At 36.7% G+C, this 13,783-nt stretch overlaps 1 protein-coding gene across 1 annotated transcript in view; it reads left to right on the top strand.

The window, feature by feature from the left end:
• Window positions 1-7,490: 7,490 nt before the first annotated feature.
• Window positions 7,491-13,783, top strand: part of ABL2_1 (Tyrosine-protein kinase abl2) — a 42,366-nt gene continuing 36,073 nt past the window's right edge. The window contains exons 1-3 of the mRNA XM_051214962.1: window positions 7,491-7,778; window positions 9,901-10,062; window positions 12,576-13,003. Coding sequence (XP_051068148.1) covers window positions 7,700-7,778; window positions 9,901-10,062; window positions 12,576-13,003 — 669 coding nt within the window. The 5' untranslated portion in view covers window positions 7,491-7,699. The remainder of the gene's footprint in view (window positions 7,779-9,900; window positions 10,063-12,575; window positions 13,004-13,783) is intronic.

Here is a 13,783-nt window from a genome sequence, read left to right as displayed (position 1 = left end):
CTGAAGAGTAAAGAAATGGAAATGTAAGTGCAAGTCAAAACAAACTTGTATTTGCTTAAGCAAGAAAACTCTACGAAAAAGTCTTTACCTTTGCGTATATATCATAGCGCACAGGCTTTTACATTTTCGCAAGAGAATGATCATGCACAAGCATTTGAAATATATTTTGGATTTTGTTGGGGGGTCGCTTAATAAGAAGGCGGGGTTTACTTGAACGATGCTGATGTTATCAGTAGTCTCGTTCCTATAAATATAACGTGAGTTGATGATGACGAACGCATAGATTCTTTCGTATGCAGCCTTGATGAGTAGACATAATGAGTCGCAGTATACATAGGTGTGTAATGTGGCTTGGACGAAAACATTAGTTGATTGTAGTCGGGGGGGAGTTTTGATCCACATTCACTGAAATAAACGAATGATCTACGAATTCTCCTGGAAATCAAAGTCCTGTGTATTTCTAATCTCAAGTAATATGAGTGGTTGAGATTCACTTCAATGTTATGCGTTCGAAGCTAAATTTGAGGCTTTCAACTGTCGGTGACATCACTCTGCTAAACCGTCAACTTGAGAATATCAGGAAGTTGCTCGAAATTGTATGAGAGTGTATTGGTCCAGATTCGAACGAGCGTTCGCGATCCACTGAAAGACAGCCACAGTTTGCCACTAGAATCCCAACGAAGGCGAGGAACACTTTTGTACCAGTACTGTTCTTGATAGATACTGCTTCTGATCGTCACACAAAGTGGTCAAAACACTTTAAGAGATGAGTGTATCCATTTGGTTCTGATAAGTGTGTGACATCAGAAAAGTGAATCGCTCCAGTGTGTCTGTACTGGTGACTGAATAGCATTTAAGGAGTGTAAGATCCATTTTGAATGCTTTGTGTGTTTGTGAAAATCCCTTCATGTATATACTTGTACTTTTGTAATACTATGGTCTACTATGATATTAGTACTGCTCTAATAATAGACCTAATCCTAAATTTGTAGATTTGTCATGATATAACTGCCTAATCTATAAGATCTTACGTGGAAGTCACACTATCGACTACGCCAACTCACTGTATCGTATCAATTACCAATACATGATGAAGAACAAGGTTAGGCTAGAGAAAGAACAATATATTTAATATGAATAGAAGATATAAAGTAACACTGAGATGGACCACGCCTGCATGAACGAGCCATGCCACCCGATCAACTCCAGTCCATTCGATTCATTCTCCGCGCCTCCTCCATTGTTAGGTATTTCTCCGTGTTAAATATTGTGTTCAGCTTTGAAGATTGTGTGGTTATGGTCCAATGCCACTACACTACTCTCCCACCAGAATCAACGTGATGTTGGTTCGATACCAAATTGGATGGGATCGTCGTGCGTTGAAGGTTACCAAGACTAGGAAGAATCCTCCGGGTATTGGTAAGCTGAATGATAAATCAAAAAGAAAGCGGCAGCATCTGGTCGGGAAATACATGTAATAATCTTAAAATATCTGCCTTCATGCTTGAAACGCTTGAAATGAAAATTTGGTTGAAGATTATTTGAGCTATAAAAAATGGGGTTACAATAATAATAATAAAACGATGCGTGTTAATAGCCGTTGGTTAATAACTTAACGTATAGGTAGTAAGTATTTTGTGTTTAGAAATATTAAAGTGATGAATATTGTAGAAATGTTAATATTGGTATTAGTTTTGGTTTAAATTATGAAATCAAATAACGATTATGCCGGTAAGTTGTCCATAAGAGTTGAATTCCAATTGCATCTGTATTAGTAGGCTAACTGAAGGAACAAAAGTATACCGTGGAGAAGAATCCCAACTAGTGTTCCAGTTAGTTTGATACGGTTTATTTAGTTACGGTGAGATTTTCTCAACCTCATTTTTACTTGACCGTGATAGAATTTAGTAATACTACTAATACACATGAATGGTTATCAAAATAAAATTTAAATACATGAGTGATAATTATATGGATTTTTGACAGATAGCTAGGAAAAATCGTTAAACATGAGTGTATTCGTAAGAGACATGCTCTGGACTCAATGTTCTGATCTGCGGCAGACTATTTATTTATATTTATACTTGCTGGCTGATTGGGCATACAAGTTATTTGCAAGTATGCAGTTTATCATAAGACGGAATACGATTTAATTGAGATATAGTGGTTATAAGTTATTAAAATCAGTGAAGCTTATGTGTCACATTACTAGTTGATGTGGTGCTGCAAGATGTATTCGGCTAAATAAGTTTGTACAAGATAATTAACAGTGAGTGATGCTCATGTGATTATCAGGGAGTACATAAGTTGTAACCAAGGGGAGTACACTCAACTCATGTCTATGATAATGGCTTGAACCTTAGTCAGTGTTGGGGTAAATTCGACATTGATGTTTTCAGTTTGCAGGAGATTTGCTCGACAGCTTATACTGATTATTTGCATGCATGATTGTGTCGCTAAACCATCAATTAGACTGACAAGGTTTTGAGATATTTACTGAATAAGCAACCGATAGAGAAACATAATGTAATCATCTGTAGTGAATGAAGATAAAAGAAAAACAACACTAGTGATAATTGTAAGTCGATTTGCTGACCGATTTTGTTAATAGTTTCATTAATTTTATCAGTCATATTACGTGATTGTCAAGTCATGACAATGCTTTATGACGATATCCTGAAACTATTACGTTTAGCTAGTTATAGTGTTGATTGAGGATTAGTCAGTAGAAAAATAGGTATTGTTGCTTTAGGTGATTCGAAATTATCAGAAATTTATAACGTTAAAGAATCCGAGACGCCTAATTTAATTATAAATTTTAATTCAGAAAGATTCGTTTAGTGTTAATTCTAGTAGGCTACGGAGTCTTGATTTTAAACGTTTGTTTAGCTAACAGCTACCTGAGGATTTAGTTATTTTACTAGTGCAGTTGATAGTACCTAAATTTTTAATCTTATTATCTAAACTATGTTCGCATTTTAGGCTGCTAATATGATAAACCAATCCATAAACCCAAATACGATTAGCAACAACGACTATGATGGGTTTATTGATAAATGTTAAAGGCGATCCAGATGATTTCTAAATTTAGAAGACATGGAGATATAGTGTAACGTATGTATGGGCCAGGTTAACATGCAGGTTGTTGACGTATATGACGATTTAAAAATAATGAACATGACCAGAAAATAATTTTAAAGTTTAGACTGCTTGTGAAACTTCAGGCAGGAATATGATGCGTTATCAACATTCCATAAGAAGTCACTGCATTTAGCCTAGGGACACTTACAAATATATAGCAAAAGGAACCGGAAAACATATACATGTTAAGTAAAATAGTTGAACTCGCCTGGGTTATTTTTGAAAATTAGATTATTCAGTGGACGACATATATAAAGCCATTCGTGAGGAGTAGTAATGATCCAAAAGTATCCAGAATAAAACATGCAGTATGGCAATTAATTCTATGGTGCTTGATGCTGTTGACGTTTTTGCCACTCGCTCAGATCAAAACAACCGAATGAATCCAGATAACTGTGTGTGCCATTGAATGAGCCATCTAAAATGAACTTATGATTGCAGAAAACTTATAGCTGGAACTCACCGTATGTTTTTGGAGAAGTGTCATCCTTGTTGTTTGGCAATGGAACTCGAGAATATGAAATTAGGCAGGCAGTGGTCGGAAGAAAAGATATTACAGGATAGTGCATAGTTTAAAACAGGATGAGGTGATAAGATAAGGAACACTGAATATTAGATCCAGGTAACTATTTAGTTCTTGCTGCATTGTTAGTCAATGTATATTTGCGTTATTTACAGGTCATATTTGCTAGAGCTTGATGCTTAAACAAGTCTATGTCGCTGAAGCATGTAAATGCTATTAAAGCTTGTTAACGAACCATCAAAGCTAATTAGTTAATATAGACGACCAGTTTTTATTATCGATTGAGCTAGTATGTCATGAGAACTAATCAATATAACATTACGATAATACATGTGAGTATTAATCAGGACTGTTAGAATATTGGGTTAACATAAATACAAAATAGATCAAGAAATTTAGAATGGAAATAAGATTAACAATATTAGGTTGCGTTTCTCTAGTCGGGCTTACCAATGTAGAACTATGGTCTAATAATAGACCTAATCCTAAATTTGTAGATTCGTCATGATATAACTGCCTAATCTATAAGATCTTACGTGGAAGTCACACCATCGACTACGCCAACTCACTGTATCGTATCAATTACCAATACATGATGTAGAACAAGGTTAGGCTAGAGAAAGAACAATATATTTAATATGAATAGAAGATATAAAGTAACACTGAGATGGACCACGCCTGCATGAACGAGCCATGCCACCCGATCAACTCCAGTCCATTCAATTCATTCTCCGCGCCTTCTCCATTGTTAGGTATTTCTCCGTGTTAAATATTGCGTTCAGCTTTGAAGATTGTGTGGTTATGGTCCAATGCCACTACACTTTGTTCCTATTGATCCTCTTAGTTGTACATTGTTAACCTTTTGGCTACATTTGAATTGTTAATATTTGTATTTTATTATAGTTTTCGTTTTTACTACACCTTCACTAATTCCACATGTTTCTTCCTGAACTGCACTTATGTTGTTTTACTTTATACTAAGTCTGGTCGGCAGCCATTTTGGTTTGTTCCTGCTTTTGATTGCTTGACCTGTGTTGTCTGGAATTGTGCATTTTGGTTGTGAATTGAAGCACTCTTCCAGAATTGAAAACCCTGTGTTATAGAGCGACCAATTATTACCTTTTGAACGAATCTGTACGTGATCTATCCAGACAGGATAGAATAACATTTGTTTGTGGTGATTATTTAGATTTGATCAATTGAACAATCACTGGTTGGATAGCTGAGTGGTAATATTTGTTTAGATCCGTCATCTTACCCAATTACTTTGTTTTTGTTTCAAACGGACGAGGGCGTGTATCTAACTCATCCAGGCAGCTGTCCAGCAGTCCAAACGTAGTTTGGATCTTACAAGGAGGACTTCTGAAGAATAAATTTGGACTGAGAATAGAATGTTAAGATTGATATATAAAGCGAGAGGTCACAGACAGTTACCACACATGCATGGCTGAACCATGCTATATCAATTAATTTTCCTGAGTTCATCATTTCTCCCTTCTAAATGTTGAATGTCGGTCTCTTCAGTTATTCTGTGTTTAGCCTTAAGAATCATGTAGTCAGAAACCAATACCACTACGCATGCACGAAATGATACTGAAAGATACTTTTTCTAATAAGGTGTAGACGTTTGATAAACTTAGATTGTCAAGGTAGGTAAACCATTTTTATCAGTAATAGAATAATATCCTACTCAGAGAAGGTGGGTAAGTCAGTTCAATTCAATTCAAAGATGAAGAAACAACAGTAAATAATAGCAAAAGTTCCTGAAGTAGACAGAGAATGTGCTTCGAAGTCTGCAACGCAAAACAGTGCAACCACTTCGTAAAGTACCTGAAGTGACGTGCGAGATGTGGTCTGGTTATCGAGACTCTTAAGGAGAGCACATGTTTGGGGACGGGTCAAGGTGAAGAGTAAGAGTTCAGCAGTTGGTGAAAGAGTGAATTGTCGGCCCTCTATAATGTCGAAAGTGATTCATAGCCCGGCATACAACTAGAAGTTCCTCGCCATGAGAACTGCGCCTCGGTCCAGTGCCCATGGACTGTCTGGAGAAAGATTTCAAAGGTCACCAAGTTTCATTCACTCACTGCTGTCAGACTCCTCCGAATACAGAGCCTTATGCATCCACTGCGAAACTGATGGGTGATTTTGATGTCCGGATGTGTGAGCATAGTTACTTTTGTTGTATTCTCCTTGACTATGGAAAACGCTTTTCTCACGTTCTCGTTCAAATAGTTGAACTTGGCTAGTTAAATATCTTATGAGAAACGAGCAATTCGGTATAATCTGTCGATGAAAATTTACCAAACCGTAAGCGTACATAAGTGCTTGTCTGTGGTCGGTTCTGGATAGTGCCGAATAGCCATCACTTTGTTCTTCAGAGTGTAGACGCCTTATACATCAATGGCGTGTCCAAGAAAATTGGAGAAATTGGTTTCAATTGACATTTCTCACAGTGATTCTCTCATTTTGAAGTCATTGAAAAACAAGTTCTGAAGCTGGACGTGTTGTTCTCCGTTCAAACGTGAGATTAAGTAGTTATTATATTCATTCTCCAAATCGGAACCTGTGAAACCACCGCCAGTAGTTCACTGAAAGTTGACTTATCTTTCTTTAAACCGAAGGACACAAGTGAAATGTCGCAGAGTCCAAAGGGTATGACAATGCCCGTCTTAGGAATATCATTCCCATGTATTTGGACGTTTCTTATACGTTTTAGTCAAACCAATTTTTAAAAAAAACTGACGTATCTTCTAAGTTGACTGTCAGGTAGTGAATATGCATTATTTCGGAATCAGATGAAAACCACATACTACTACTGAGGTAACTTAGGTAAGAATAAATATATAAAATAGCCCTCATCCTAGATCAGTGACCTTTTGTACACGTAGCTAGATTTCTGTTGTCCAATCGTGTTGTAATTCGATATTGTTGAGCTGTTGGTCCATTCTTCTTCTATAGGTTAGGTCACCGAGTTGAGGAATAACCTTTTTGAATGTGCAGTAAAGTTTCAGAGGCATTACTGATAAATAAACTAGGTACAGCCTGCCTGATCAACTCACAAGTCAGTTCTTCTAGTTCAGCGAGGAATTGCACACACAGGCCTGTCACAGCGTGCTCATAGAAGTCAGCTTCTGTGTATCTGAATCAGGCTTCTGTATTTGCAGGCCACAATGAGACGACTTGCACGATGAGAGGCGTAGAAGTGTTAAACTTGAATGGTTTAGGCATGTCCTGACGTAGTAAAAATGAAAATTATAAATATGAGGAAAACCTAAGAGCACAAAAAGAACACCGGGTATATTTTGTCTTACAACCAGGAATAGCCTCATAGTTTATAACTCGGTTTAATGAATCTCAACAAGGATCACCACTAATGATATCACTGATATTCAGTGCTTGATAGCACGATTGCCTTCAACACATTCTATTTGAAGACCAGACCGGTCAAAACGGAAGTCATCAGTGAAGGCGTTCGAAGATATATTTTAGAAATTGTGATGTATATTATCTAAACTGATTAGCTGTTGTGAGGGATGCGTAGGATGTTGTACTCACTGGTGTTCTTGTGTGGATGCTTGACCTAAGACCTTCAGACGTAGTGCATCCAGTAATACTAGCGGAATCAGTGGCAATATAGAGGACCTTGAGAACGATTTGTTTTGGGGATTTATCTGCCTCTACGGCCATCAGTGAGCCACCACTACTAGACACAGTAAGGAGTAAAAAAGCTTCCGCCTTTCTTTTTGTAACCATTGGAACGACTTTTGCTCTCAATTAGAATGTTGGAACTTACTATTCAATTTACCATCTATATCACACAAAATTTAAATATCTTTTCTACTGAGATACCCTAGGAGCGTTGCCCTGAGGCCAAAAGTGGAATTACTGATATTCGGATTTCCATACTTCAGTTAATTTTAGTCGAATGAAGATACGCGATTAGAAAGCAATTTTTATTAACCGATCTCTGTTTTAACCTGTCAGTCAAGTACAATAGTTTCTCCCGCATTATGTAAACGTCTGCAGTTTTTGATTATGGGCGCACAACATACTAAGGAGCGTCCGCGTCGTACATATCACCCGAAACTTGATCATGAATTGCAAATAAACACACGTACGTTATTCTGCTTTTAAAAATGTACCTATCGAATGCTTTTCTATTTAATACATGTAAAATCAAGTTTCAGAAGTGATTTTTATTGATATATTACAGTTAACGTGATTATTTAATTCGTCATTTTACGATGATAAACTTTCTCACGTTTGTATTAGTAAACTGTTCTTTGGTAGTTAAGGGATGGGATGCTGTTTCAATAATCTTCTCTACCCACAAAATATTAAAGCACTGTTCTGTGAGGGGAACAAACTTAAGTTTATCGGCAGTGTAGGATTGTACAATGCGATTAAAGCTACCGAGTTTGACCAATTCCAGGGATCTAGTAACTGGACCCTAGCTTTAAATGACTAATTTATAAAGCCTAGTAAGTTAGTACCTCTAGTTCTTATCGATGAGTTCGATGCTCGAATGACTTGTCTCTAAGCTCTTCACATGACGTCATTGCATTTGTATCTCGTCCTGCGAATATAACGTGGGTAGAAGTTTACGTAAAAGCGATACTACGGGACCCTCGCTAGTTGTACAAAACATTTTATTTCTAAATGACTAGAAATTCGCTGTTAAACTAATAATTCAGAATTCGAAATCTGTAAGAAATGGTATGGCATCCTTAAATGTGATCGATCTTATCCAACTGCTTTGCAGCAGTTTATCTGTTAGTTTTAGAGGCCTTTACATTTCATTCTTCCAAAATTTATCAGTTTGCATTTTTTATTTGGTTTCCGAGGTCGGTAGAGTCTATTTATTTCTATCTATTTGAACACAAATATTGGTACAAAAGGGGCACTGAATGTATATGCCTCTTTTGTTCCATCATGACAATCGAACCCATGTGCATTATTGGTTTGGGATCAAGGTTTTCCAACTCCCCTCGGTAGATCTTCCATATCCACCAACCCGGTCAAAGCACCGGACATTCGCTTTTCGTCCTCTCAATTTCGTAAACAACACCCCTGCCTCAAAGAGGCAATATAACTTCCCTGTCAGTAGCTATACACGCGTGGCTATGCTAGAGAATTTTGAGAGGGACAGCTGACTATCTCTACTTTCGGCCTTATCGGGGCCGACTAAAAAGTGAAATTTTGGTCAGTAGATGCTATTTTTCAATCATAAAAGTTTCGAAATTCAAGAATTCTTAAAACATTTTGGAGTGGTTAAATAGAACAAACAGTGCAATCTCGAATCGTCATTGGTTGCATAAGTGGGGTAGGCTAAAAGTAGTATAATGCGATCGGTAGCACACAGGCTACCAAGTACGTTTTATGTGACTGGAGCGGTTCAAGTCATGTTGCAAGTGCGTGTGACAGCATCTGACTGCAAGCACTATGCATCATATGCTAGTTGCTGTGCAATTTTAAAAACCACATCCAGTTGTTAGACACTTTGGGTAACGTGGTTTAGAATAGGTTACAGTGGCACAAATACCTTTATATCTTTAGATTTCAAGTTCCAGATTTCCTTCGTATATACCTTTTCTTTCTGTCTATTTGAACTTTATTCTCATTGCCTATTCCTATTACTCTTGTTGCTAAATTATTTCAGTTGCTCCTCTATTCATCATATCGATCTTGCCAATGTATTGCATCGACTTGGATCAGTGAATATTTGCTCCAGACTCTGCGTTGACGACAACTAACTGGTAGTTTCGTCCGCACCCCTTAAACTGTAACTGTCTCTGAGACTAATGTAATATTTGTTCTATTCATGAATAACCTTGACTTCCTCCTTGCTACGACGTATGAAATGAGTGTCACACGTCTGTCACACAAGTACAATCAGGAGTAACTCAATTATGGGTCGAAAATAACCGCAGTTTATTGCACTGATTTATATGGGGTAATACAACCCTTTGTCGAGCGTTTTTCTGGCTTTAGCTCTAATAGCTATTTTTGACTTTAAGACTTAGCCATTTTCAGAGTAGTAATTAATTGTTCATAATCCATTTCCTAATTCACATTCTTAAAATTGACTTGATCATGTATTTGCTCGGCTTTATTATCGTTTAACTTCCACCAAACACTAGGTTTCTGGAGGATATGTTGAACTATGCTAACTCATAATAAGTTAAATTCTTAATATTAGATCTAAAGTTTTCTAATTTTGTGTATGGTTTTTCTAGCTACATCTTGGATCCAAAATCACAACTCTACAACGAACTTCAAAGTTTCTGTAGCGCACACATCTCAGATAAATCAACCCAGTGATCAACTATTAATAGCTTTGTTTGATTTCATTCCACCAAATACACCAGAAAACCAGTCACAAATTAGAGTAGAGAAAGGTAAAGTTTGTATTGACTTTATGTGTCTACGTTGTTTACCATAATTAAGCCTGGTAAAAATTTGACTTTTTCTAGTACCGAGTAATCACTATTATTATTTTATTATCAGAAAACCTTTAAAAGTAGGACACCATTAATTGTATTACACAAGATGTAGCAGTAGGTTTGCGAACAAATGACAACATATATAAATGATGTTGGTTTCAATTGTAAGTCTTACTGTTTATGTAGGCCTTAGCAGAAAATTGAGACAGGATCACCACTGAGATGTGCAATGTTTGGAGTTTCAAGACAATGGGGTTGACGTTTTGGGATGATAATAAGCCACCACCATACTCAAAAGTGCACTTTGCATAACTTAGCGTTTTGACTAAATGTGAGCAGTCCTTCGAAGACAGTGATCAGATACAATGGTTCCTACCAACACTCTCAGTTATTCGTATGTATGAACTCGACCGTTTCCTACGACTAATAATCAAGGATGAGTGTAGAAAGTTCCTTCCAGTTTTGTTGAAATACTAGACACTTCGGTGTTGCACGTGCATACCATACTTAAGAGTTTTAATCGACAATGTATTCAAGTTGAATGGGTTAAATGATGTCATCGCATAGTAAAGCGATATCAAAGGTGTAAAATCTTAATAATAAATTCACAACATCTAGAACTCTTATTACAGCTGTTACTAAAGTGTAATCAAGCTTTGAGTGAGGCGGCGGATTAGTTTCACCAGTATTAAGGTTTACATCAGTACGCCTTGGGTTCAGATCTCTCTCCATCTACCTCGATTGCGTCGCTTGATCACATAATGTCTTCTTCAGGTGATTACACGAACTTGCACTTGACTTTAACTCATCTACCAAGTACATATTTATTTACTCGGTTTATAGCCATACCTTGTACAAAAGTTTGACTTACTACTTGATTATCCAAATGAAAGTATGTGGAAATGGATTCAAACCATTGGCTTGCATTTAGTACGTAAGTAATGTTGAGTTCAAAGAACTATGATATGGTTGTACTTTCCTTTCTTACTCCACTTTTAGTGTAAACTAGTAAAAAAAGGTATATTTCCTGTCTATTTGATGTGTTTTCGAGTTTTCCCCGCGATACTGTTCTCACTGTAAATGCAAGATCGCACTCCTACCCGACATATTAATGACTGCTTTAATGTCAAGTACTACTGTTGACCCACAGTTCGTGTGACAGTGTGAAAATATGTACGTTTTCAATGGATTTACGACTGAGATAAAACGTGGCAGTGTGAGGTCAGTATTTTAAAATAAGCTGACAGCAGAATATTACCTTACTTTACCATTATGTTGCCCTTTAGGAGTCCGAGATCTGACTCCATTTAGATCGTATGAATGATTGTTGATGAAATATACATGTCTCCAATCCTCACATATAATCACCGACTTAAATGGTGTTGGTGAATAATGGAGTTAAATAAGTCAAATACGAGGATGGATTTCGAAGACGTATATTTCATACAATCGTTAATCCAGACAAACGATCGAAGGAACAAAGCGAAGAGAAGAGGAAGAAGCGAAATGGCGTCCAGTGGAGAAGTCATGTCAGCCTACTCGATTTTTAATCAAGCTTTAACCGCTATTTGTAGTCAGGCATGTGATGAGTAAGATAGGGAATACACATGCATGTGCTTACATAAAAAAGTCAAGGCTGATAAGCGAATAATTAACAAGGTCAAAATGTGACTCACGAATGATGAATAATTTGGTTTGTCCCGGAAGCTAGAATAAGCTATATGGGCTTAATATATCAACCAACACTACAACCCCCTTTTAATGAATACCAACATAAGTTGTTTCTTGTATCTATCTCAACGTTTTTGCTGAATATTGTTTTTAAGTGGTTCCGTATCAACGGACCATAAAACAAGAAAATTTAGTCGATGTTTTCAAGGCATTGGGATAACCAAACCTTCTTAAGACTTTCAACCAGGCTTCCAGGTACTATTGAAGATTGTTTAAAGGTCCCCGTAATTTGCCCAAATTATCCCATAAGTATAAGTTCTGTTACTACTGATGGCTTAGATAAGTTTCCAGTGCTTGTTAAGTCCAACTACTAGAATAGAGCGTTCCACATTAAGAAATCATTTCTAGAAGCTTACTGAAATCAGATACATATCAACAAATTATATTATAACGCTTTTTTGTCTCAGTTGCTCGATAAACCTTATTTGACTCAAAATATGGGGTCGGGTGCTTATGAACAGAGTTTGTGGCTATGATAAGTCTAAAATAATTCACTTTACTCCATCAACCAGGATTAGTTTCACTTTTTTAATTACAGCTGATAATAAAACTCATCTGCAAGCCTGTGTCAATGTAGTTAATTTCTCATGCTTGGAAATTCTAGCATTGCCATTTTAGTCCCTGAGATACTATAATGTTTAAACTTAATTTAGGCTCCACTTACCGTTTAGATGTTTTGGAACCTCCCATTTCTTCATATTTAGTACCTACTTTGTTTCCGCTATGCTTTAAATTAGGCGATCGTCTACAGCTGTTTGGTTACAGTGCAGATGGTGATTGGTCAGACGTTGAATGTATACGAACTAATGAACGTGGTTGGATACCAACAAACTATACAGGTCGCATTCCTGTTCCTCCTAATGATCACGGTACAGCTTTGAATACTGGATCAGCTTCCGGCAGTTCACTTACTTTCCAACATACTAGTAGTCACGATGTTAGTTGTAGTGGTAGTCAAGGAAGTTTGGCTGGAGTAGGGCTGGAGTCAGAAAAGTGGTATCATGGTGCTATTCAGCGAAGTTATGCAGAATATTTACTCAATAGTGGAATCACAGGAAGTTTTCTCATCAGGGAATCAGAAAGTCATCCAGGTCAGCTCACAATAAGTCTTCGTTATGAAGGACAGATATGGCATTATCGTATCCATCGTGATGATTCTAACATGGTAAGTTTTTTTACATATATATATCCTTAAAACGTAGATACTGATAAAAAGAGAAAAAAGTAATCATTATAGTTAAAAAAAACTTATTGCTTGAAATTCTCGGATGTTTGAAGTGGAGAATTCCAGTTAAATACATCATTTACAATGTCATCAAATTTGTGATACAAGAATATCCAGTTGACATTTCTCAAACTGGACTAAATATGTGTTTGGTACTTTACTGTTAGCTGCCACCAAGTTACTCCAGTTAGTTCGGCTAACCGAATTAACGTTCTCGTCCAATTTTCGGATTTTTTTGTTTTATGCAAATAAAGTTAAAACATTTTTATCAACGCTTTTCTTACACAGATGATCCATGTTTGTTAGTCGTATAGGCCTTTGTTCTAGTGATTTCATGGATAATATGCTAAACCAGCAATCAAAGCCGATTATCAACAGATTTCCAGTACTTTCCTTGTTACTCTTCTAGAAATAAATTATTCTGATTTTCGTGTCGCATTCATAGTAAAGTAAGTACAAGTTTCGTGTGCTCTTTGTTAAGCCACATGATATGAGGGGTAGTAATTGTACTGGTCTGCTTGAGCCTAAGTAAATAGAGCGGGCTTCGAAATCGTAACCTGGTAGTTGAAAGCCGAATGGCTTGAATACCAAGCTCTACTGTATGAATTAAGTTGCCACTCTTTGCACATTTCTCATTGATTTTCAGCTCATTAGGTAGCCTGTGAATTAGTCATTTCAAATAAACTTTTTAGATAAGTACGGTTTCTGATTTTTTATATC

Source organism: Schistosoma haematobium, chromosome 2, assembly GCF_000699445.3.
Source record: "Schistosoma haematobium chromosome 2, whole genome shotgun sequence".
NCBI classification, from domain to species: Eukaryota; Metazoa; Platyhelminthes; class Trematoda; order Strigeidida; family Schistosomatidae; genus Schistosoma; species Schistosoma haematobium.
This window is presented reverse-complemented; position numbering and strand designations above follow the sequence as displayed.